This window comes from Malassezia globosa, assembly GCF_000181695.2.
Source record: "Malassezia globosa CBS 7966 chromosome Unknown mgl_sf_2.1, whole genome shotgun sequence".
Taxonomy (NCBI): Eukaryota; Fungi; Basidiomycota; class Malasseziomycetes; order Malasseziales; family Malasseziaceae; genus Malassezia; species Malassezia globosa.
The window spans coordinates 514197-539115 of NW_001849872.1; the positions used below are offsets into that span (position 1 = coordinate 514197).

The 24919-nt window shown below is 52.8% G+C and overlaps 9 protein-coding genes across 9 annotated transcripts; 4 read left to right on the plus strand and 5 right to left on the minus strand.

Moving 5' to 3' along the window:
* Nucleotides 1-1020: 1020 nt before the first annotated feature.
* On the minus strand, nucleotides 1021-5655 carry MGL_1068 (uncharacterized protein; the record flags this gene model as incomplete). Its single annotated transcript, XM_001731748.1, has 1 exon — nucleotides 1021-5655. One exon carries the CDS (start codon nucleotides 5653-5655, stop codon nucleotides 1021-1023), a length of 4635 nt encoding a protein of 1544 aa, XP_001731800.1.
* A 295-nt stretch (nucleotides 5656-5950) lies between these two features.
* MGL_1069 (uncharacterized protein) lies at nucleotides 5951-7540 on the minus strand (the record flags this gene model as incomplete). The annotated part of the gene is made up of 1 exon (XM_001731749.1): nucleotides 5951-7540. One exon carries the CDS (start codon nucleotides 7538-7540, stop codon nucleotides 5951-5953), a length of 1590 nt encoding a protein of 529 aa, XP_001731801.1.
* Nucleotides 7541-8287: 747 nt separating this feature from the next.
* Nucleotides 8288-10087, plus strand: MGL_1070 (uncharacterized protein; the record flags this gene model as incomplete). Its single annotated transcript, XM_001731750.1, has 1 exon — nucleotides 8288-10087. One exon carries the CDS (start codon nucleotides 8288-8290, stop codon nucleotides 10085-10087), a length of 1800 nt encoding a protein of 599 aa, XP_001731802.1.
* Nucleotides 10088-11672: 1585 nt separating this feature from the next.
* On the minus strand, nucleotides 11673-13961 carry MGL_1071 (uncharacterized protein; the record flags this gene model as incomplete). Its single annotated transcript, XM_001731751.1, has 1 exon — nucleotides 11673-13961. One exon carries the CDS (start codon nucleotides 13959-13961, stop codon nucleotides 11673-11675), a length of 2289 nt encoding a protein of 762 aa, XP_001731803.1.
* A 727-nt stretch (nucleotides 13962-14688) lies between these two features.
* On the plus strand, nucleotides 14689-16113 carry MGL_1072 (uncharacterized protein; the record flags this gene model as incomplete). The annotated part of the gene is made up of 1 exon (XM_001731752.1): nucleotides 14689-16113. One exon carries the CDS (start codon nucleotides 14689-14691, stop codon nucleotides 16111-16113), a length of 1425 nt encoding a protein of 474 aa, XP_001731804.1.
* A 447-nt stretch (nucleotides 16114-16560) lies between these two features.
* MGL_1073 (uncharacterized protein) lies at nucleotides 16561-18648 on the plus strand (the record flags this gene model as incomplete). Its single annotated transcript, XM_001731753.1, has 1 exon — nucleotides 16561-18648. The coding sequence occupies one exon, from the start codon at nucleotides 16561-16563 to the stop codon at nucleotides 18646-18648; it is 2088 nt and encodes a 695-aa protein (XP_001731805.1).
* A 1788-nt stretch (nucleotides 18649-20436) lies between these two features.
* On the minus strand, nucleotides 20437-20724 carry MGL_1074 (uncharacterized protein; the record flags this gene model as incomplete). Its single annotated transcript, XM_001731754.1, has 1 exon — nucleotides 20437-20724. The coding sequence occupies one exon, from the start codon at nucleotides 20722-20724 to the stop codon at nucleotides 20437-20439; it is 288 nt and encodes a 95-aa protein (XP_001731806.1).
* Nucleotides 20725-21561: 837 nt separating this feature from the next.
* On the plus strand, nucleotides 21562-22371 carry MGL_1075 (uncharacterized protein; the record flags this gene model as incomplete). The annotated part of the gene is made up of 1 exon (XM_001731755.1): nucleotides 21562-22371. One exon carries the CDS (start codon nucleotides 21562-21564, stop codon nucleotides 22369-22371), a length of 810 nt encoding a protein of 269 aa, XP_001731807.1.
* Nucleotides 22372-22725: 354 nt separating this feature from the next.
* On the minus strand, nucleotides 22726-24516 carry MGL_1076 (uncharacterized protein; the record flags this gene model as incomplete). The annotated part of the gene is made up of 1 exon (XM_001731756.1): nucleotides 22726-24516. The coding sequence occupies one exon, from the start codon at nucleotides 24514-24516 to the stop codon at nucleotides 22726-22728; it is 1791 nt and encodes a 596-aa protein (XP_001731808.1).
* Between the last annotated feature and the right edge of the window lie 403 nt (nucleotides 24517-24919).

Below are 24919 nucleotides of genomic sequence, written 5' to 3' on the forward strand. Positions count from 1 at the left end.
TATTCCCCCACATTCGCTTGAACGGTCCCTCCAAGTTGAAATGTAGGAAGTTCCGCAACGTACATAAACACAACAACGCACTATTTTACGAACGGAATACTGATCAACGGTAACCAAAAATGAATGTTTTCCTACACAGAACTTCAATGCAAGGAAACCTGTACGCGCGGACTTGTTCAAGTCAATCAACTCTTTTATGCCTTCATGGCTGAATCATGGCATCTTTATAAGTATTTTTTCATTGTTCCTTTTCAAATACACGAGATATTAATAGTACAAAGTTTAGGAGACGGCGGATACTTGCAGAGCTACGGCTTTGCGACTCAAACGTTCACATACATGCAATGGTCCATTCAATAGTTCCTGTGCTCCTGTCGCACGCCTTTGCGTATTGGCTAGAATTATGCACAGACGAAATCAATGACCATTCCAGGCTTCATGACGGAGCTGTGCAACAAGTTATTCAAGTACACGACGAAGCCGACCATGTAAATTGGCTGCGAGTGAATGTTGTCCCTGTACAATAGGGCGTCATATATACTACCCCAAGTACTAAGTCGTGGTAATTTTTAGACGGCTCTATAGTACCAGGCTACATACGTGCATCCTCCATTTCAGACGAGTCTTGCCAATGTCTCGAGTTAGAGCCGCTTTCGAAATTTGGATATCTGATTCAACGGCACGTTTTAGTTAAGTGTCAAGAGACCAAGTTATCTTATATGCACAACGCATTGTCGAGTCTAGGTCGTCATTGTTCATGAGTATTAAATACTATGTAAAGGAAAAAAAATAACATGCTTTGGTTGTGTAGGCTGATGCACGGAGAATGGCTTGCGGTCATGCACAAATACACACTGGCCTCGTCAGGTCGCAGGACAGTGGCAGCAGACAACAGTAGTCTATGTCATCCACGGTCTTGCTTTGGTCTTATGAGCCAGGATCACAACAATCGAATATACAGCAATAGCAAAGAAAACAAAGCCGTCCATATCCATTGAGCAGCTTCCTACATACAATTAATTACCAACGCGATGACGCACCAGGCGGTCCACGTGGTGGCGGCCCAGGCATAGCGGGCGGGGGACCTGGTGGTGGTCGGCTGTACATCGGCGGTGCACCGTAACCGGGCGTAAGTCCGTAGTTCGGAGTGGCGCCACCACCCGCATAAGCAGGCGTCATACCACCGCCGACGCGCCCAGGTGTGCGTCCTCCGTAGTACGCAGGCGTCATGCCTCCGTGGGGTGCGGACGTACGATCACCACGCATGGGGTTCGTCTGTGCCATGTATTGTGTCTTGAACGCATTCGTTAGTGCTGCAACATCAGCCAGCTGTGTCGCCTGCCCCAACTTGAAGGCGCCTGGTAGCACCTTGACAGGCCAGGACTGGATGGGGGCTTGGCTGTTGGCCTTGAATGCGAGATCAAAGTAGCCCGGGTGCTGTTTGTTGAGGCCGAATGCGTAGACAGAGCGGTTCGGATTCGCGAGTGAAGCATTTGTCAGGAAGGTGTGGAGAGCACGTTCGTCGGCGCCTTTGAACTTTTCATGGTTCATCATCATCTCGACCATGGCCGCCATAGGACGCACGTGATTCACGATCAGGTCATCTAGGTCGGCGTACGAGCCCATGTCAGCAACACGCAGGATACGGCCAAGTGCATAATCGTTTTCCTTGTCGAGCTCAAGTACGTCGATATGCTGGTATACGCCGTCGTCGACTTTCCAGGTGACGGCGAGATGGTCCATGCCACGTGAGCTAGGCCGGATTACGACGGAGCCGCGTGGCTGCGTCGCCAAAAAGTTCTGTGCCTGCACGGCATTTAGGTTGTGAAAATTAGGATGGTCAATGACACGGCGTCCAATGCGTGTCTGGTGCCGGCGGCGGGCACGTTCATCAGCAGCATCATTGGCCATCTGTGCGCGTTCGTGGTCGAAATACATCGGGTCGACAGGTGTGTGACCTTGAGCTGGGTTCACGTACTCGAATGCTTCCGCCCGAAGACTAAGCTCAGCTCGCATGCGCTGCAGGTCAAGCTGGACGATGACGGCATTGAGTGCTTGGCCAGAGCGGAAAAGCCGACGCAGCCGCACGTCACGCGAGTTGTAGCCGGGCATGATGTCTCGTCCGGTGATTACGCCATCGATGCCCGCTTCCAATCGAACGCGCAGAACGCCTTCGATATCGCGTCCTTCCTCGATGCGCGTTACGATGACTGGTACGACATAGCCTTCGGACAGGGAGCGACGCGTTTCGCCGGTGAACATCATAAACAACTCTTCGGTTGTCGGAAGAAGCTGCGGGGGGCGCCAGTCGTCATAGGGTCGGATGAGCTCCTGTTTGCAAGTGAGCAATGTGAGCCGCTTGCGCAGTCCGCGGCGCTCCCACAGCATGGTAGCATAGTTGTCCAAATCCAGTGCCGCAAGCTTCTCTGACGGCCGTGCATCTTCCATGATCTCTGCACATGCCAGACTGGGGTGCTCGCCCTCCAAGTCCTCTTCATGCTTGTTCAGTGCGTCGCGAGCCATCTGCCGGGGAAAGTCGTAGTCTTCTGGATGAATGCGGGTCGTGTCAAGCACGTCGGGCTGGGCGTCATCGTCGAGGGCGTCTGCCGCAGCATCTTGGTCAATGCGCAGGAATGAGATAGCGTTATTCCACACGACGAACGATAACAAACCACGACGCACTAGCACTTCTCGGTTCACAACGATGCCATCCAAGCGAGTGCGGATGGCATTCAGTAGCGCCTGTGCCTTGCGTGGCCCGAGTCCGGCGATGAACGGCAGCATGTGCTGGACATACGTGTTTGTCAGTGCGATCTGCAAATCGAGGCCAATGTCATTGACCAACATAACGATCGCTCTCTCTAAGCACACGCGCAAGCGCTCCGTTGGCAGCAGGCGCTGTGCAGGATCGAATTGCACGGCGGTCAAGTCGGCACCCAGTGCAGCAAATTCGTTCACCGGCGACTGCGCGTAGCGAGCCAAGCCCACACAATAGCGGGCGAGCACACTCAGTTCCGGGAACTCTTCTGCTGCGCGAGCACTGTGCTGGTATAGACGGGCGACGTCGTCGTACACGCTTACAACGTCCATGCGAGCATGCTCCGCTGCGATGCCTTCGAGGCCCTCTTCACGCACGCGCTCCTCATACGCGGACGAAACCAGGTCCTGTACAATCGCTTTCAGCTCCTGCGCATGCGCACTGAACCCGTTCACGACGATGACATCTGGGTGTCGGCGGCGCACAAGCTTCGTGAATTCAGCCCGAGGATCCTCCTGTACATCCGAGTCGTCGCCAGCTTCGACTGCGGCGCCCCGAAGCGGCCGAAGTGTGTCGTACGTGACGCGCTCAATCAGGTGACCGTCTTCGTCGAGGCAGATCGCCACGACCTTGCTCGTGCGTGGATCGCCGGAGCCATGCGACACAGCAAGCACCCGGGGCACATGACTCACTTGCTCGTCCCATTCTGGATCGCCTTGCCTGCTCAGCATGCCGGCTGACTGGACCGGACCACCTTCCACACGCTGTGTCAGTTTCTGTTCGCATTGGCGCAAGAGAGCCTCTCGACATTCTTCCAGGAGCCACTCACGCGTCCATGCACGGCCCAGAGGCAGCAGGAATGACGCACACACCTCTTCAATGACGGCACGGCGCTCATCGTTCCAGGCCTGTGAGCGTGCGCTGACACCGTCGCTGACGAACTGATCCTGCAGGCGCTGCTCAAGTTTGTTGGCTGTGTCGGTCGGCAGACGAAGCGTCACGTGCACAAGACGCTCCTCCTCCGCATGAACAATCTGAAGGAGTTGGGATGCATTTTGCAAGATAGCATGAACAGGCTTTGCACGCAAGAACTTGAAATTGTAGTACGGATGCGCCTCGTCGATCCGTGTCATACCACGTTCCGTGGGCTCCACATCCAGAAGAGCTGATGTGCGGAACAGAGTGCGAACTTCGCGGCGCAGCGCAGGCTCCTTGCCAATCTCATGTGCAAGAAGAGTGCGTGCAAGAGCGAGGGCCGCCTCGGCCGTCGTGGCACCGGGGGCGGCTCCAATGAACTCGTCGGCCACTGTCAGAGGTGCCGACTCATCGTCATCGGGCACGAATTGTTTGATGCCGCCGGCGACATTCGCAGCGAGCTGTGTCGACGTGAGACCAAGACGCGCAGCGAGCTGTGCCATAGGCGTATGCTTTCGCTGGTCATACTCACTGACAACGGTGGGTCGTTTAAGTGTCTGCGTTTCATGCCCCTTGGCCAAGACCGTAGCCTCTCGGAAGCGCTCGCCAAAGCGCATCGCAAGCCACTCTGAGATATCTGTGACTTCCTCGAGTGTGCTTGCTTGAACAAGTAGGTCCTCTACTGTGCTACGCACGGCGTGAATATCAATCGATCCGTCGACGGGCGCATCAGTGAATGTGGCTTCAAGTTCCGAAAACGTGCTGCGGAGCGAGTCTTTGCGACTCAGCAGGAGCTTGTACTTGATGCCGAGTGTATGTAGCGTCAAGAGTTCCTGCCTGACCAGCAGTGTCGTGGTAGCGGCGTTCTTGTGCGCTGACGGTGCGCCTGCCTCTATCGGCGTGTATTCGAGCTCGTCCAGTCGATGCTGTGTCAGGAACGACACTTCCAGCAAGTCATTCAGCATGTAAGCAAGCATCTGGCGCACACATGCATGCCATTCGGTCCGCAGTCGCGAATGAGGCGCAAATTCATCGAGAAATTCAGCTGTACACCGTGTCGATATACGTGTGGATGCCCAGTGGGCAGCATCGTCAAGCTCAGCATCCGTGAGTTTGCGTTCGAGAAGCTCCAGTCCCTCATGCCCTGGCATCATCAGCTGCAGCCGCTCAGGTATATCGACCTGGCGAATGCGTTCATCATCCTCCGTCAGCAGGCGCTCACGGATCTGCGCTGGCTCGAAAATGTCCTTGTACTCCATGCGCTCTTTCCCCTCCTCTGCCGGCTCATCGTCAGCTTCTAGCGCCCATGCGTAGTCTTCGCCATTCCCAAAGATGTCATGCACTTCATCCCACGCCTCAAGATCCATACCGGCCTTGCGTGGGTCCAACCGTGCACCAGACATGCGTGCTCGCCGGCGCTCCTCCAGCCTTTCTTGTCGACGTGCCTCGCGTTCTTCTTCATTCAGACCGCCCATCTCAGCATCCTCTTCATCGTCCTCAATAAAGTCATCGAGTCCATCGTCGTAGTAGTCCGCTGGTTGTGCACCTGAAACACCATCACCTTCGCCACGCTCATCTTCTTCTTCGTCATCAAAAATATGAGCAAGATCATCAGTACGTTGCGCGTCTGATGCTGGCCTCGCACGTTTATGCGGTGCGCCCTCTGGTCGCGTATTCTCGGAAAGCAATGCCAAATCATCTTCATCCAGTTCCTCATCCACTTCTCGGTGGTGCTTGTGCCGCCGCTTGCGCTTGTGTGCACGTTCTTTATCCCCTTCTTCTTCATCTTCGTCGACAATGAAACCCTCAGCGACACGCCGCTGCTCCTCTTCATTCTCGTCCTCATCTTCGTCCTCGTCACTACTATCCATGCCGACAAGATTTCCTGACTCCTTCATCAAGTCCTCGCCTTCCTCCTCACTCTGTGAATCGACGCGATCATCATCATCATCCGCCGCACGCTTACGTGCGTCTTCGGCCATGGGCGTCGTCGTCGTCGTCGTCGTCGTCGTCGGCAAAGAAAAAAACGCTTACGCGTGTGTCTAAGGCTCAACACGCACCCAGTGAGAATTGACTGACCAAGCGGGTGGCAGGCAGCCAGGCAGGCCCAGGCCATGCGTGCTCCACTCACTGGCCAACGCAGAGGAGCGCCGTTGTCACGTGATTATCACGGTGGCCTATTGTCCCATTGTCTCACAATGGCGTGCGGCCATGTAAACTGTACAAGCTATTTATGGAGGTGGACGGCTAGTGATGCACATCCCTGGTTCAAGTCACCTACGCCGCGCATGAGATCGCGTGGAAATGGGTAGGCCACAGCGACAGCACGAACGAGCGTGGATATATGGATGATGGCCTGCGTGTAAGTCCAGGCGTGTCGCTAAGGGAGACAAGGCTCCTACACCACCGATTCATACGTACGCGCACAAACTGGTTGCTTTGGTCCCGTAGCTCTTGCACATCGGACGCGTGCGATCGTGCACTTGTATCAGAGACGCGCTCACGCATCATTTGCAGACGTTTTGTCAGGTCCAGTATGCTCACACAGGATTCGTCCACATCGCGAAGGCGGCGTGTTCTTGTATCGTGGTCAGAGTCGGCTTCCTGGTCGCGCCTTAGACCCGCTTGTACATAGTCGCGCAAGTCTGTCCATATGTGCATTGCGCTATCAGTCACCTGCGACAAGAGGGTCAGCAGCGCGTCGTCCATGCTATCACGCCGCGTCGTCAACGCCCGCATGCGAGAAGGCGTTGACGTGCTCGAGGGCGACAGGGGTACATGTGGTGATGCGTCTGAGCGACGTGACTGACGTGGTGATAGCCTTGGCGAGCGCATGGATTGCGTGGTCCACATGCGTGCGGTGCGTTTTTTTAGCGGCGTGCTCGTCGCCGGATGTGACGTGTCGGACGCCAGCAAGTCGTGCGCGTCAGTTGCGAACGACGACTCTGTAAGACTTGGTCGATTTGCATAGCGCGAAGACGACAACGCAGGAATGCTGGTATCTGCTGCCGATGTCTGAGTGGATGAGTCTTGCATTAGGAATGGCACTACCTCAGCCACCTGCGGGCGGCCATGAAGTTGCGCACTGTTCCGCAGCTTCAAGCAACACTTCCGTACCAGCAGCAGTTCCAGCGTGCGGGAGAAGCGCGGATCCACACTTTGGCGTAGCTGTGGCAGCTGCATGTGCAACATCGTGGCAGCGCGACGAAACGCGCGCAAAGCCTCGTCGCAGGCTTCCAGAACATGCCGGACCATGGATGACTCCGGCACTGCTGTGCGCGACGATGCATCTAGACGGTCCAGCGCTCCGATAAGCACACTCATAGCCTTGTTCGCGATGCCCAAGACACGCTGGAAATGTGCAACGAGACGTTCGTCCGTACACACCGCGGTGTATTGCGCGATGGCCGCGTAGATTTGCGAAAGGGAAAACAGAACACCCCTGGTGGCATCAACGAACTTGAGCACAGGTTTGGGCATGGTAGGTACATGCGGAAGTGCGGGCGGCAGCGCTGATAAACGACGGAAGTACCGTGTGCGCTCTGTATCCACAGGCTCAGGCTCTGTGAGCGATGATACACTCCGATCACCACGCGAGAAAGATGGTGGCGAGTTCATCGCAGCAGCAGCGGCATCAGCAGCAGCCTGAGTCGCACCTACCGTCGGTAGATTGAGCTTTCGTAGTCCACTGCGTGGTGTTTCGGTGTACACAGGTACAGGTACAGGTACCCGAGCGTTCCTTGGTCGAGTCGTGCTTGTCGAAGGTGTGGCTGTCGAGGCCGACAGCGACGAAGGACCCGATGTATGCGATATGCCGGTCAAAGTTGTAGGCGCCGTGGGACCTGGCGTCCTTGATGAGTCTGTCATTGCGAGTTCACAACGCTTCGTGTGCGTCAACCCGCCGCACTACTGCAATGGTCTCGTTGGTTTTGGGTGAATGGACAGGCAGTGAAATCAAGTGGAGCTTGTGAGGTGGAAATGGGGCTGACACAAAGTTGGGAGCCACACCACTAAGCATGCCCCTTCTCCTATGATTTCAAGCAAATTGAGCAAGTCTAGCTGGTGCTTGTTCGTCTACTTACGGCTTATACTCCAAGTCCCAGGAGGCAGAGGGGGGGGGTGGGATTCGGAAAGGGCGGTGCGTCAACGTCGCATCGCAGGCCGTAGCCTGCGGTGGTACCCGGAGCCAGTCGGATCCCCACTCCACACGCCCGCACCACGGCTGCCGGGTGGGCTAGATCGCGAAGGAACCGATGAGTCAGCATATGGAGGTGTCATCAAGTGAACATCAAAAATTGCAGGTACGTGCGCAGGCGTAGATAGGTGCTGCTTGAACGAACTTCTATGGAAGAACGAGTACAAGAAGCGACCATGAGCACGTCCCCAGGATAGTCCCAGTACCCAGGTTCTCTTGATCACTCACATCCATTCTTGTCTTCTTCCCTGACAATTACCGCCCCACTCTTCCTTGTTCGGTGTGCAAGCACTCACGTCAGCAGGATGTCTAGCAAGATGGAACCACGCAGCGTCAATATGGAGCGCATCGACGACACAGACCGAAGCAGGTCCCCTTCACCTATTTTGTCGCGCGATAGGTCAACGCCCCCGTCGTGCATGTCTGAGGAGCCTGGAATGCGAGAATCCTCGCGCTGGGGTGAGCGCCGCTCGTCTGTGACGCAGCCATCGCGAGATGTGATCTTGCTCGGACTGGACCCTGATATCGATGCCGAAAAGCTTCGCACACTTGTGACGGCACTCGCCAACATGGTCGATGCACGTCTCGCTGCACCGCCTCAGGATGCAACAGTCATTCGTGACCGGAACACGGGTGTGTCTAAAGGCTTTGGCTTCGTCAAATTCGACACGCTCGAAGATGCCAAGCGCTTTGTTTACATGCATGCACCCTATATCCTTCATCCAGAAACTTGGCTTGGTCCCGCGCCGGGCCTCTCGCAAAAACGGAAGCGCGTGAAAATCGACTTTAGCAACAGTGAGAGACCCCAGGGCGGCATCTCGTACTACGAGCAACACAATGCCCCCGACAGCAAAGACCAGCTGAAACGAGCACGCGCACGCCGTGCGAAGAGCGCCGCTGCGAACGGCGGCCTATCTGATGACATGGCCGAATTCATCGGCAGCAGCCATGGCACTAGTCGCAGCAGTAGCATCTGCAGCGGTAGCTCAGCTACCCTGGAACATGCCAACGTACAACAGCAACAGCATAAGCAAGTCGACTCAGCGAACGAAAATGCCGGCATGCGCGATGCATCGTGCTATCCGACAGACATGCTTCTGTTGGCCCATGTACGCCTCAGCGCCAGTGTTCGAGACGTAGGCATGGCTCTAGCCCAAGCGACGACGGGCCTGGAGCAAGTCTTACTTCTTCGCGAGCGTGTATCGCGTGCATCAACTGGTCAGGCTTTTGCCATTTACACAAACGTGGAAGCGGCAAAAGCAGCTCTTTGTATGTTGCGCAATAAGCAGGAGCTTCCGCATGGCATTCTTGGCAGCACAGACACGGAGCCTGTCAAGACGTCGTATGCAGATTCGGTCATTCTGGATGAGGCGGATCCGTTTGACCCAACGAATGCCGCATACGTGTACACGGATCGACGGGGTGACACGTGGCGATACGAAGACGAGTCGCTGGGCTTTGACAGCTGGAAACCAGAGGAAATGCCAATGCAGACGACAATCAAGTCAACAGTAAATACGGCTGCCAGTATCGAGACGCCGTTGGCCTCATCAGCGCACTCATCCTTCAGTCTGGACTCCGTGAAGCCCACTGTCATTCTGCCACCCCTTGTCGCGTCGGGAGGCGCTCCGACCGCCACGCCTGAGCCTGTCGTCGCCAATGGCACCACTTACTTTATACCCAAGGTCGCTTTGCCCACGCCAGCACCGGTTCCAGCACCAACACCAACAACACCAGCACCAGCATCAATGCCTATGCCACCCTTGCCACAGCATGCGGTATTGCGACTGCTCAACTTTTCCGATGCGACACGTCGGATCTGTGTGTTGTGCCAGCGACAATTTCGTTCATCAGACATGCTTGAGCGCCATGTGTCTGAGAGTGCATTGCACCAAGCCAATCTGAATGATGAGACAGCTTGCCAAGGAGGCGCTGCTCGTTTGCTGGCCATGTCTTCTTTGCCGGCGGCTGAAGACTCGAAAGAAAACGCCGCCGCACCATCTCTACCACCAACAGCACCCATTTCATACACCAAGGAAACACCCCAAACCAATGCGTTGTTCGCCAGGCGTCCCGCGCTTAGGCAAATGAGGTCCTCCAATACGTTGGACAGCTGGAACAAGACAGGCATGTGGACAGCGACCCCATCATCGGCGACACCTTTTGCGTCATGGGAGAGCGGCTACACTCGGCGCCCCATGACCACGACGTTGTTGTAATTGCCGCACGAAACTATTCTACCTTTGTTCATTCGCATTTGTCTCATTTCTAATTCGTTGTGCACAATGTGCACCTTTACCCTCAAGCTCTGTAGCTGGTAGAAAACTCTGATGAGTTACATTGTTGAAAGATAATCAACCAATTTCGAATCGTACACGACAGCTGTGATTTCGACCCCTGTGTGACCCGTAGGTGTGGAGGCTCCGTCGCAGAAGAACATCCACGTGCCGTGTAGCAACACGCCACCCCCGTTGCTTCCTCAGGCCAGCCCCGCCACGAGTGGCTGGACCTTGAACGTTTTCCAGTGAAACCTGCGCTGCCAGACTCTGCACGTTCGAACGACGCGTGTCATTCATCGTAACTGGTACACAAACGCCCATTCTTGCCGATTGTCAGGCTTGTGTGTTTCGAAAGATCATGTCGAAATACAGCAGCTTGCCCGACATTGTACGTATGTGCGGCAGTGATTCTTTCGGGCAAACTAACACGTACGGCTTGTCAGGATTCGGCGCCGGATGTCTATGAGACATTTCCCACGGCCAAGTCCACTCACTCACCAAGTGACGATCTCGGAGCAGAGTCTGATCCCGACAAGGTGGATGTGCCGTCGTCAGACGCTATTGACACGGGTAGCGTCAGTGCGACACACGCTGCAGAACGATTTCGCGCGACACGGCCAGCTTTCCTGGACGCCGAGTCATTTGGTTTACATGGCACAGTGGCCCAGTCTGAGTCACTGTTTTCGCGGCTCTTTCGCCTCCAGCAAGAAGCGAAAGACCTTCAACGTGCTCTGACAGAGCGTGTGAACACACGCTCTGAGCCTGCGAATGCAGCGTCGATGCTGACACAGCTTGAGCACCTTGAACGGCACATTCGTCATATGCGCACCACAGCCCACCAGGAACACCCTCACGATATCACGCAGGCCATGGTCGACGCTCTTCAGCACATACCACCGAGCCATGAAACTCGCACACAGCCGGTGGCACATCCTCCACCTTCGCATCATGATGATATGAGTACACAACATCTTGCCGTGTGGGACGAGCGCTTGAGCGCTTTAGAACGCCGTTTAGGCCTACATGTAACAAGAGAAGATGTTCCTTTGATTGAGACTGTAAAGCGACTTGAAGCCCATATGCAATTGCTCACACAGCCCCGACATCTCGATACCATTGTCGCTCGTGCAAAAGCCCTGGCATCGGAACTGGAGCGCATCGACGAACGTCGAAAACAGTTTTCTGCTGCTGCTGAGGAAGAGGATGCCCTTGCGAAATTGGATGAACTGTATGCCATGCAAAAGAGGATTGAGCCGCTGGAGCCCTTAGCGCCAGCGATCCTCAGCCGACTACAGACGCTAGCTCCTCTACATTCGGCAGCAGCACACTTCCACACATCGCTCGCTGACGTCGAAGCACAGCAGACAGCGCTTCAAACGCGGCAAATGGAACTGCAAGCGCTCCTACACAAAGTCGAACAAAGTTTGCAAGAGAACCAAGCCGTGACACAGCGCAACATGCAGTCTCTGATGACACGACTCGATGCACTCAGAGCTGCACCAGCCGTAGAACATGATGCTGGCACTTAGTACGTCTCAGCCATGATCAAGACGACCAGCGATGTCCAGCCTGTAAATGGATGGTTTCGGCGACCATGTCCGGTGGTGGAGTCAAACTGCTCCCACGTATACCCTGTTCGTTCATACTCACCTAGGACCGTGTCGATGACGTTTTTTCGCAGTTCTGCATACAGTGATGCGGCCTGGGCTGCATACGGCCCATCCTCTTGTGCATATGCACGCAGTGCATTAAGCACCATGTAGTTGATTGGGACCCAAACGGCGCCGCGCCAATAATCTTCGTCTTTGCCGAACAAGGGATGTTGGGCGCTCAGACTGCGGATCCCATGCGGTGACCAAAGACCGGCTGGGTCACGCAGCATCTGCAACACGTCGCCCAGCTCTGAACTGTCAGACGGCAAAAGCCGCGTCAGCAAGGGGAACAAACTAACGTAGCCCGCATGGCATTCGTGGTATGACTCGTCTGTCTCGTCGACAGAAGCGTCGCAGAACATGTGATGCGTGCTACTCCAATGCAGGTCAACCACATTGGCAGTGATGCGCTCAACGTGCGTCTCGTACTCGAATGCATCGTCCTCCAAACCAAGTGCCGCGGCAAAGCGGGCCATGGACTTAGCGAACAAGCCCATCCACGAGTGCAGATCCAAATGCAGCTCGCCCACATGCGGCGTCGCTGTACGAGGATAGTCGTCAAGCCCACTCGTCAACACATGCGTAGCGGAACGACCGCGCCAGCGGTAGCCCTCATTCCGTGCTGAAGCTTCACGACCCCATTGCTTGATCTGTCCACGCTGCGTGCGGCGGAACCAACGGTAATGCCGCTGCCATGGCTCATACAGCGCAAGTAAATGCTCTCGCATCTGCTTGGCACGCTCCATGTCAGATTGAGCCGATCCATCCACGCCTGCGAAGCTGTTGACGTCCGTGACGTCCTCGTGCACCTTGGCTAGCTCAGCCTCGTACTCGGCCAACAGCGTGTTGAGCCCAAAAATTAGCGTCGGTGGGTTCGCATGCAACGGGTACTGTGTGCGGAACTCGGGCGGCACCTGGCTCCGCGCCTCATTGCCCAAAATCTGTTCCCGAGCAACCCAACCGTCAGCATCGATCAAACGCGTCCACGACTCAAAGATTTCCTGCGCAAGTTTGGGATCCCACGCACTTATGTGGAGGAGATGGAATCCTTCATCCCAGTAGAAGCCACGCGGAAAGGAACTCCGGCTTGGTGTGCCTGTGAGTAATCCATACGGGCCCTCCGGATGAGGCTTTGCCCCATGCATGTCATGCAGCACGAGACCTGAGTCGTTCGTGGGCCGTCGATCGACGAGACACTCACCGTAGTAGTAGCCAATACCGCCAATCAGTTGTGATGTAATTTCGCGCGCATATGCGACCTGTTTTGGCGAGAATGTCGACGCGAGGTGGAAGCGTTGCTCAAACTCTTGCTCGTATGTACTGATGTGCGCATCAAGTGCAAGCGTGAGATGTTCCGAGTCTGGCAATTTCGCGTGTGCCGGTGAAACATGGCTATCGAAAAACACATCGTAGGAAAAGTTGCCCTGGAACGTCTTTTGCATAGCATAAAAGGTCGCTGGCGCCTCGGTCGTGTTAAGTAGTCGCAGATAAGCTGATGGCTGGGCCGCTTTCTGTCGCATCATTTCCTGGTGTTGATGCACATGTTCGCCAAGAATCACATCTGCACCACGCCAAGTCTCAGCCGGATCAATACTCAGGCCCGCAAACATCATCTCACTATCCCCATCAATAGGGTGGTTGTACGATGCACTCTCTGTGCGCATCGAAAAGCCGCCCAAATTGGGACCATGTACCATTCCGTGCTCGTCAACTTGTAGGGAGTGTCGCGCACTTTCGGAACCGACATAGTAGTAGGTCAAAAGGTGCGCAGGTTTGGATGGATCAAGCACAGTGCCACGCACACGCGCAGCCCAATGACCTGGCTGGCCTTCAGTATGCCCGGTCTTGACGAAGCTTGTCTCTATCATGTAGTTATTTTCGCGATCGACCAAGTGTTGAATGCCGAAATTCCGGCCATCATGGTAGACCCATTTGATAGCGTCCATGCCTTGATTTTCAGACGCACTATGCCGAACGGGGATGCCCCGCTGAAGACTCTCTGGCGAAAAGTACACTAGTCCTGTCACGAGTGTTTCAAGGACATGCGGCCGCATCCCAAAAAGAAGCTGTGGCCGGTACGTGCCCCAAAGACTCGAGACATTGTTGTGTGCAAATGCACAAGCCGTAAGTGCAAGTAGCCACAGACTCAGCTGGGCCCACATAGCACACGCGACTTTAGGTCCAGCAGAAGGAGCTTTGGCTCGTTCACGCTTGCAGCACACCCACACTCAGCCAAAAACACCCAGCTTTTCTAGCAACACACACTTCTCGAGTCGCGCACATAATGTAGCTGTGTGGTAGTCTTTCTGCCTACTAAGTCCTACCTCGTATATAGGCATGTGGCGCTGTTGTGACGCGCGCCTTTTCATGCAAATCCACACACATGCATTTTTCTATGGTGGCTATGGGGTGCGGTGGAGTATGGCCAATAGTCATGCCAAACGATAGGCCGCCTCCGCCGTGTAAAAGAAACCAACGAGACCTACATGGGCGCAGAGCCTCTGCCATGCTCGATACTGAAAACACGTGGCAGTGTGCATAAATCCTTTTTGCGCCCTGTTGCAAAGCGCAACGCGGCCGCGACTCGACTCGCTGAGACCCGGCAACACGACGCCCTACGTCCAACCAACCCTTCCTTCGGTTGGAACGCGAGGCCCAGAGCGCAGAGGCTACGTGGTGTGGCAGATTCCATTGAAACGAGCGCGTCTTTGTGCCTGCCTGTGGCAGCTGGTTTTTCGGGACAACTGGATTTGGTGAATGGCGCGCCAATTGCTGACGACACTAACGGACCTACTTGGCATGGACCAATGGTCCTGGCCGCCAAGGCAACAAGGTGTCGGCATGGTTGGTACCGGAAGCGGCCCGAGGCACGCTTCCATCTCGCATGGGATGAGTGGATTTCATTCTACGTCAGCTCTCACGCAAAGTGCGGACGACAGTCAGACCTCCTTGCCAATTTTTTCGACGAATATCCGGCGTGGCGGCTCCGTCGTTCGCGCGTGGGATCGCCTGAAACACTTTTGTGATGAAAACTATGAAGAACTTCGCGATACTCTCAATTGGCCTGCGACTCAGGAACAGCTTGCAATGCTTCAACATGGGATTCGACAAACTCTTCCACAGGCCGTTTGTGAGTGGCTTCTTTGCTGCGATGGACAGGAAGTCGAGTCTCTTGCAACGTGCAAAGATGGCCTGTTTTTTGGTTTACCGTTTCTTGGCACTGATGATATTTTGCGTGAATGGCAGTTTTGGCGTCACGTTGACAAGGATGCAGAAACAGGTGACAACCCACAACTTCGTCGGCACATGAGATCTTGCCCACCAGGGCGCGTACGCCAAGAGTATTCGCATCCAGGCTGGATTCCCCTCGTCGCAGATGGCATGGGGAATTACCTGGGTGTGGATTTGTCGCCTGATCCGCGCGGCGATGGCAAGCCAGGCCAAGTGATCTTGTTTGGCCGTGATTTTGATACCAAAATGGTGTTGTACGGCTGTGATGGACCAGAAGGCTGGGCCAACTTTCTCTCTTTGTTTGTGGATGAGTTGGAAAAAGGCACCTCGTTCGTGTTGGGCGATTCGAATCAAGAAGACTCCATGGAAGATGATATTGGCTACGAATCATACTTTACCGGCTCCGGCGAAAGAGCTGGCGAAGGCACAATCCGGTTCCGGCTCGCAGGCAAATACGCTCGATGGCCCGTTCTCGATAGCTGGTTCGACAAGTCTGCACTGGCCTGGGAAGTCGCAGGGTTTTCGCTACCAGCGCATAATGAGGCTCATCAGAACCTTGCTGATGATATCCCCGATATTTCCACTTCCTCATCCACACACGACCCACTTGATCCGTTACAAAAGACGCCCAATCGCTCGCGCAAATCGTCTGCAAATAATTCGCCAGCGCTGCCGAGAGATATGTCATGGCCCGATGGCATTGGCAGCGGCTACATGAACTCTTCCTCGCCAGTGAAACGGCGCGTGTTGCCGAAGCCCAGTCCATTGACAGACTTACCCACCATTGAAGACGTGCGCGCAATCCAGGCGACGGAACTCGTTCAGCATGCGCATAATCCGACGACTTTCAATGGTCTTCGAGGCAAGTCGAAACGGAACTCTGCCTACATAAACATGTCGGTCCCGTCCACTACCGTCACAATTGGTGAGAATGTTGAAATGTCTATGCGACCGACGACTGGGCAATCCACGGCCGAAGAAGACGTGGTTCCCTCGTCCACAATCGACATGTCCGGTGATGTGTCTCAGTGGAAGCGTTCCAATGCTCTTAAAAGCACATCAAAACTCTTGGATGCATCGTAAAGGCCCGATCCATCCTGTTTAATCCTCTTCTCTATGAACTTTTTTGTCCTTTGCGTATCACCATCCACCCTTTCCAGCTACTCTCTTTCCTTACACCTCGGGCTATCTCTGATCGTTCAGTCACATCCCTCTCATTCATACCACATACGTTCACACAACACTCAGATATATACGTACTCATCCATATATCAATGTTATGGCCTTTCCTGTTATAGGTTATTTTGTTGCTTTGTCGGCCAACATCGCAGTCTGCTCGATGCGCAGCTGGGCTTTTTTTCCAGTGCTTCGCGATGTTGATTGCATTGATAGACAACCCCGATCAACGTCCCGATGATTCACAAAACTTGAACAGACCCCCTGTTCTTTTTGACGACTGGTCGCCGAAACGCTGCTGCTCTCTAACTTCGAGATCTGTCTGAGCTTGAATCTCACGACACAGCGGCAGACATGGCCGCTCCGGTAGCCAACACTTCGTCTGGCCGTGATCTCCCGTCGCTATCCAACGAGGAGCAAGCACTATATCCAGAACCTTGGAATGGGTCGACGATTTATACGGTCAACGAGAGTGAGAGTGCCAGTGACTCAGAATATGAAAACATTGCGAGTGATCAAGACAATCCCACAGCTTTCATATCACCTGTTTCATCACGGCATCGCATATCGCTGATTCCTCCCTCGCCGCAGCTTGATGCTGCCTCTGAAGACACATTCTGGCTCGGTCACGACACTCGTCGTTCTCATAGACGCACGGTGCGGCTTCCATTCGACCTAAGTACCGATTGGTACCTCGGTGGTGGCGGCAATGTATTTTGGGGATTCCATCGGCAACGCCGACGGCACGCAATCCCCGGTACATACGGCACACTAGATCAGTCGACACCGCAGGCTCATTTGCGGCATGGAGACTCGTCTTCGCGTGCTTTAGGTCCTGTGGGATTCCGCACGCAAAGCACGTTTCGCACGATGGAAAGCCCTGATCCGCTTTTGCAACAGCCAGCATCCCCGGCACCTAATACACGTCCCATGCTGGAGCATGCGTTTCGCCCAACGACACAGGTCATTGACGAACTGCTGAGCAGTTCGCCACGACGCTTGTGTGTCTTGATATGGATTCCTGTGCTGCTCGTTCTATTATGGTGTGGCATGCCTTTTCCTCTGGACGATGGAGATCCACGCTCTTCTAATGCCACATTCTGGTTTTTCTTACTTTGGTACTATGGATGCTACGTGTCTGTGGCCTTGATCTTTGTGACGCAGCTCTTCACATTGTATCGCTTAAACTGGTGGCCTGCTTCGATCGGTGCTCGTATGTCATACACATTTTTCTGGGTCTTGAGCCTCTGGATTGGCTACATCATTCACAAGCTTGAGCCAACGAATTCTCGAGACAAAACGTCCCACGCGACGAACAAAGCGCATAAGCATGAACCGGAGTGGCAGCTTAAAACTGAATGGGTTTTGCTTACTTTTGCGACAATGTCGATGCCAGCTTTCGTGTGCCTGATTGGACTTCGAAGAAGTGGTCGCCAACGGTATCGCTTATCAGTCACAGACGTGCAAAAGCCCTTCGCCTCGACAGAGGCGGCGTGGCGTATTCCTTCATCATATCGACGCTTTCTTTGGTTCATGGCCAGCTTGGGACTGTCGCTCTTCACTCTACTTGCCGGACAAAGCTATGCCATCGTGTACATGAATACTTTGCCTCACACTGGCACCGACGGCACACTTTACGTGGCATTTTGGATGCTCACCGTACACGTTCTGAGCGCGATTGTGCAGTGGATCATGTCCGAAAAAGTGCGCAGCCGAGCGTTACTGTTCGCTTTCAAGTACTACTATTTCATGGTGTACTTCATATTTTATCGTAACCTATTCGCCCGGCTGCGCAGCTTTGATCAATTTGCTCTGATTCAGCTTCTTAGCTCAACCTGGGTGTGTTTGTGGTATCCATTCTGCATGTCACAGACATGGCTATGGATCTTGAATCGATTCAGTTCACGTCCAATCTCACATGGCATGCATGTTGAGAAAATCAGCTTGTATTTTTATTTACGTACCATTGCACAACACACAACGATGCTAGCCTTTCTCGGATGGCTTTCACTTCTTCATTTTGGTATCAACCAGCCATTATACCCATTTTTTGCGTTTGATGACAATGATCCCTATAATTACCGCCTTACCATGCTCGGCTCCTTGGCTATCTGGGCCTCAGAGATGATATCCAATCTTTTCACAGCTCTACTGTGTCGTGCATTCTATGGCGTGCATGCCGCGCATCTCGGTCTTGCCGAGATGCGCCTCTACCCTGAGCTGGTTCCAACGCTTGTCTGGACGAGTCTGCATGTGTTAATGAACATGCTCTTTTTCTTGATCGTACGTGTGTTCATCTACAATATGTTGAGAAGTAAGCATGGCCGCTCACATATACATCCCAGAAACTTGACTTCTAGCTTGCTCTCTCAATCCATGAGTCAGCTTCTTCCGTGGGCCTATGATCCCCTTCGATGCTCTCGTGCGATTTATACCTACTGATGTCCTAGCTTGCATTCCATTGGCATGTACTTGTCTCCCATACAAATATGCGCCACAAAAATGCAGTCAGAAGACATCTTGAACTTGTGAGCACGCTGGATAACAAGGACTTTTGACGTATGCGTCGCCATTTCTTGCAGGGTCATGTAAACCGCTCTCACACAATGCATGCTTATCAGAAAGACGTACTGTTGTATTTCCTGCTGACGAGACATAAAATGTACGGTGGTGCTGCAAAACCAAAAGAAGGCGGATTTCAACAGGAAGAGGATGAGATGTTCACCGCACTACCTGCTGCTTCTTGACGATTTTTTGTGTCTTGGTGATTTATTGTAGTTCTTAGCTCGTTCCTACGTCCGCCGGGGTTTAAAGTATGCCCTGTTACGAAATGTTATGTATACGAGTGAAAGTGACGCGAAGCATGTCCTTGAGCTGGCATACCTGTGAGTGGATTTTATCAAGCAAAGAACAAATGTAGCCTGGCATGTTGATGGGCATATTATCTTTTAGAATGCAGGCTTGAAGCTGTTCATTATGCTCATTCACAGGTATTGTGAGTGGATACAGTTCCGTTACGAATAGTTCACTTTTTTCCAGAACTTGGCTTGAGTGACTGGCATGAGCGACGAAAATGCTCTGACGTGCGCGCAGATGCAATTGCCTTTCTTTGTGTGGGACCAAGTGTGATCAGTTTCATTTCAACGCGCAATATCCTAATCAGCTGTAACAGTATGTCCTGGTGAAAGTCAGATAAACTGGTGATCGTGCTGCGAGTACGTGAATGCGTTCAGGATGTAACCAGGGCCGAGTACCCTTTGTTGAACTGAATACACAGTAACACGACGAAAAGGAAGGCTTTGTGGAAGTGCTGACTCTCAATCACCTTACATGGAGGCATGTTATCGAGCGGTTCTCAGGGACTTGACCATGCAATCTTTCTATATTAGACGAGCAACATACATTCAGTTGAATATACATGTACTGTTGATTGCTGCCTGTGCGTGGGACACGATCTATAATTGCAACGTCCAGGGTCCTGTCCTTATTCCTCGTGATGGAAGTGTACAAGCCCATGGTGTTGCTGATGTCCATTTCAAACACTGTATGTATGGCGCATCACAACTGGTCCAGTGCACCATAACACATACTGCGATAATGATGCAGGGGCCTCTGTGTAGCTTCAAGTTAAATACGAAAAAGATTTATATCATTGGGTTGCACATGGAGACAGAAAATTTGTGTCAAAGGATGCCCATAAACGTTTGAGGCGACTCGATAGCTTGAGGCACTCTTGAAGAAACTTTGGCTCTGGACTTGATTTGCGACCACAATTCATGGATCACATGTTACATAACGAGCCTGGCTTGGAATTGTACATGCATTCGGTGCGTGGTAATGAATACAATGTCCAGAACACACGTTCAGAGAAGTACTTGAGCTTCGGGGGTTTTATAGCCTGTTTTACAGCTCTCTGACCAGAGATAAAGTCCTTGCTTTGGCCTAGGTGATCTTGCAGTAGCCATAATACAAACCGCGGACACGAACCCTGCGAGTCATCTATGAAATACGTAAGAAGGAGAGAAATTCCGCCATCAGGGTAACATCATTTGATTTAGTCCCAATCGAGATCATCGTCATCGTTATCACAGGCATTCCCCATCGGACGATTCTGCATGGGGCGGCGCGAAGATGAGAACTCGCGGTCTTCGACATCTTCATCGTCCTCATGATCTGTATGGCGCGAAGATTCGTAGCGAGCTTTGGGTTTTTCAATAGCACCTGTTGCCGCTAAAAGTAACTCAATGTCTGAGGAGAATGTGTGAGTCTATACTCAGGCTCGCCAAGCATCAGACACATACCTGCAAGCTTCGTCCGCATGCCATCCAGCCCAATTTCCGGGCGTAGGCCAACGATTTGCCGTCGCAGTTCACCACTTCTGTATATGAGTAGTGTAGGTAAATTGTGGTCAGGATAGTTCGGAATGCATTGACTTCCCACGATGCTCACGAACTTGGTTGACGGGTACTTTTCTGCAAGGGTATCGAGATATCCAGCCAGGAGCTTGGACGTATCCATGCTAGGATGATAAAGAAAACAAACGACACCTGTGCCAGCTGGACCTTGTTGGGTATCAATTCCACTGTCGTTAGAAGTGTCAGGACCCAACTGTTTGCTGGCTTCGGTGACCTCACGTGTATAGTCAGGACGAGAAATGGGGTATACACGACCAAAACGTGCTTTTTTACTAGCTCTTGCTAGCTCTTGCATCCGCTGCTGACGCAGACGCTGCAAGATGCGTTCCTCATCATCATCAGCAATCTCAAGCTCCTCGTCTAGGTCGGCTACACTGGCCTGTAAGCGAGAACGCTCGCGCACTTCGGTTTCGGTCGGTAATTCCGGCGACGGCGACCGAGAGGGCTCTTTGGGGGGAATGATTCCACGAGCACGAAGGGCGTCATGACTGTATCGTTAGCGGTGAACAGCTATAATGTTTGTATAGACATACAACTCCGTGTCTTGAGATCCGCTATTGGGAATATGATGTGACATGAGGACCCAACGCAAAAGAAGTGGGGGCTTGGCAAATTTGTCTTCTGTCCAATAGAGGCCTCAAAAGCCTAGGGAACGTGCGGCCAGTGGAAGCAAGGCACAACCAGCACACACACGAATTGATCTGCACGTGCAACAAGAGCACGCGCACGTGGAGCCGATGAGGCGATAGACGGATAGCAATATCCCGCGCCGCGCACGGCTACAGACGCAGGCTGAAGTGGGAAATAAAACTGTGACAACACAGCACTGCTTTAGCAGCCTAAAGAACGCCCTCGATTAATTTCCGACTGAGAACCCACAGTTAGGATTAGCCTACTTGTTTATTCCCACCACGACTAGCGTCCCTCATCGTTCTGCACCATGTCATCCGCACTTATGCAAGTGAACGTGTTCAAGCCCGAGAGTCTCGGAACGATCGAGATTTTCGGCACCTCGCTCTCGACGCAGACGCAGGCTCTGCTGATTGCGCTCCAAGAGTGTAACGTCAAGTATATTCACCATCCGAGCATGCCGAACTCGCCTGAGATCGCGAACTTTTCTCCTTTTGGCAAGATTCCTGTTCTCGTGCACCGCCCGAATGGCATTTACTCGACCCGCGACGCTGTCGTGCTGTTCGAAATGACGGCCATCTGCCAGTACCTGACGGAGCTCGTTGGTTTTATGGAATGTAGCGGCAGATTCTGTCTTATGCCAAAGATTCAGGACGAGCACAGTCGGGAGTTTGCTGACAGTGTTGTGCTGCGATCAAATGTTCTGCAACTGAACACCATTGTTAGCTCGTACATTCAGACGGTCGTCGAAGACCGCTATGTGAAGCCGTTTTTTGCTCTGCGCAACAATGGAGCGTCCGACGCTGACATTCATGCTGCTCTAACGGAGAATTTTGACAACGCTATGAATGCTCTTATTCAGCTTGAGCAGATCATCACCAAGGTGCAGGAGCGCCTGCACATCCTGCCAGAAACGTCGTTCATTCTTGGCAAGGAGCCCACATGGGTCGCTGTGTTTTTGTTCCCTATTCTGCGGGACTTCCGCGCTACAAACCCTAGGATGGTGCTTGCGGGTGGCTCACAGGAGCGTCTGCCTCTTCTCACAAACTTTGTGCAGGCCTTTGAGAACCGCGCCAGCGCTGTGAACACCCTCCGTGGCTCCTTCGCCGGCTCTGTCTAAGTGGATGAGTGATGCTGGAGTAGGCAAAGAACCACGGATTTCAATTGGGTGCATGATGATTCCTTGTTGATGATGCCTAATTGTGGTTGCTTGTTCTAGACTTTTTCAAGGCGACACATCGAAGAGTGTACGCTATGGATTTCGTGCTTTTTTCTTTTTTTTTTGCTTTTGGGTAATAGCTTAATAAGGTCCTTCTGGAACGCAAAGCTCAATATAAGGTAGAAGGTCTTACATAGACGGCGAAGTGAGGAGTATTTATGTGCTTTGCGTTCTGATCGCTGAAAACCAGTACGGAGCTTTGTGCAAAATTCAGAGCGAAGAATCCGAATATCAAGTCCATCGCAAGTTTCATTCTTAACGGGCTTGTTCATTTTGCTTCCGCCAAGCTTTGTTCACCTTTTCAGAAAGATGCCTCGCGGTTGCGCGCTCATCTTCAGCCATTAAGAGCCAAAGCACATGAGCATTACTAGCGACTTGAGATGGCATTGTATCTATCACGAATGGCAATGCCTCAGCGACTGAGGGGAAAAGACTTTCAGCTGGCGTGGGCCAATCTTTAAACACACCATTCGCTACTTCCGATTTTGCATCGGCTGCAAGCCCGTTGGACTCATGAGAGCGAGTAAGAAGCACGAGACCCAAGAGCCCCTCGTTCATGAGCACAACATGGTTTTTGGCATGGCACACAAGGAAGCAGAGCGCGTCGATCACTTGACTTATTTGCAGATTTTTTCGAGCTTGTTTGAATCCCTGCTGTAAATCGCTTGGCAAAATGCCAGATTCAGTTGCTAGCTGATGCAAGTGATCATCACTCGCATGAACTCCGTGTATGCAACGAAGAAGCATGGCATAAATGCGAGCGATCCGTAGCTTCATCGTAGCATCATCGGACGAATCCCAAAGGCGGATGAGATCAGCGAGAATGTTCGTGGGTGTACCAGGCACAACACCAAGAACATCTAGAGCAAGATCAGGTAATAAGACTGATGAGGTAAGGTTCTTAAGCAAGATCAACACTCCAGCCTGGACAGGGCGCTTCATGTCATGCTGAGAGTCCAAATAAATGGAAGCCTCGCGCAGAATGCCAGAAGATGCGACGCAGCGCTTATTCTTGTCCGGAATGGCAAAGTTGCCATTTGCGCGGATTACCGCATATGCGATGTGTACATCGTTGGCATGGCACTGCATTTGGCGTGTCATGCTCTCAAGTAAAGAAGGACGACTAGCTAGTGCCACACTTCGGATGTGATCGCGGGCGAGATTGCCAATAACGAGGACCGCACACACAATTTGTTTGGGATCACCATCGACGTCGGACAACCAGTCGCACAGTGTATCAATCAGGTGGTTGGGCTGGATCACTTCCTCCCCATCTAGAGGACAAAGCCGGTCGAGATTCGTGTCCTCCCCAGCTAATGCAACGACTGTATGTGTTGCAGCCTTTTTCAAATGACCGATGACTTGGTGCGCATCTGACAGAAGCGTATCGTTCGCTTCCATGCCTATTATTTGCCATCCAGGGAGAAGGTGGACGTCATGTACAATGTTCAATAATGTCTGAAGCGCCTTCAGCGTATCAGCGGACGTCATAGCCGCGCAGAAAGACGAATTTTGCGCCTCGTGGTCAAGGATATTCGATAGATTTTCAATGATAGACAGCTGCTGCTCTAGCTTGTCACACTGCTCGGAAGAAGAAGAGGTCGGTGGATGCACGCGGTTCCAAACTTGGAGCAGATCGAGAAGCGATTCTGCAGCGGTTGGAATCCATGCATAGGAATGGGTTTCCTCACTCGTGAGTAAATCGTCAAGTACACGTAGACCCCATTCAATCGCTTGTGTACTGGTGCTATATTTCGCTGCATCTCTTGACGCCTGCATCGAGTTCAGTGACGTCATCTTGGCCAGTGCAGTGATAATCAAAGGGACGGCACCATCATCACACAACGCATTTTTCACAGGTGCGCAATCCATCTGCATATTAAGTATCGCTCCCATGGTCATGAGCGTCCAGCGCACTTGCAGCATCGTTGGTGTATCTTCGCCCCCACATTCGCTCAAACTGCGAACTAGAGCAGGAACGACATCAACTTCCAACAGCTTTCTGCGGTTCACGTCTGCATATAAGCATAATTTGGTACACACCATGATCAATACATAGGTTGGCCATCACACGAAGTGCTTCTATACGTTCAGGCATCGAAGCTTCTTGGAGGATCCGCACCAACAAGGTCGGCAAGTTCGATTGGCCCAGCTCGTTTCGTAGCCGACAACTCCGCAATTCATCGCCCATAATACGAAGCAGTATCTCCATAGATGCTTTCTCTGATACACCTACATGATACTCACACGCTATTTTTGCCAACTCGGCCACTAGCATCTCGTCTGAATCATGCCACATATTGTTCGCCTTCGCTGGAGCTCAAGTCCAGCATTTTGTATATGCACACAATATGAGGAATGCCACCTATCAAGGCGCATCGGCCACCTCCACAAGCATCATGTAGACACACACCTTGCCACTTTTTACAATTTCTTGGCTCTTGAACAC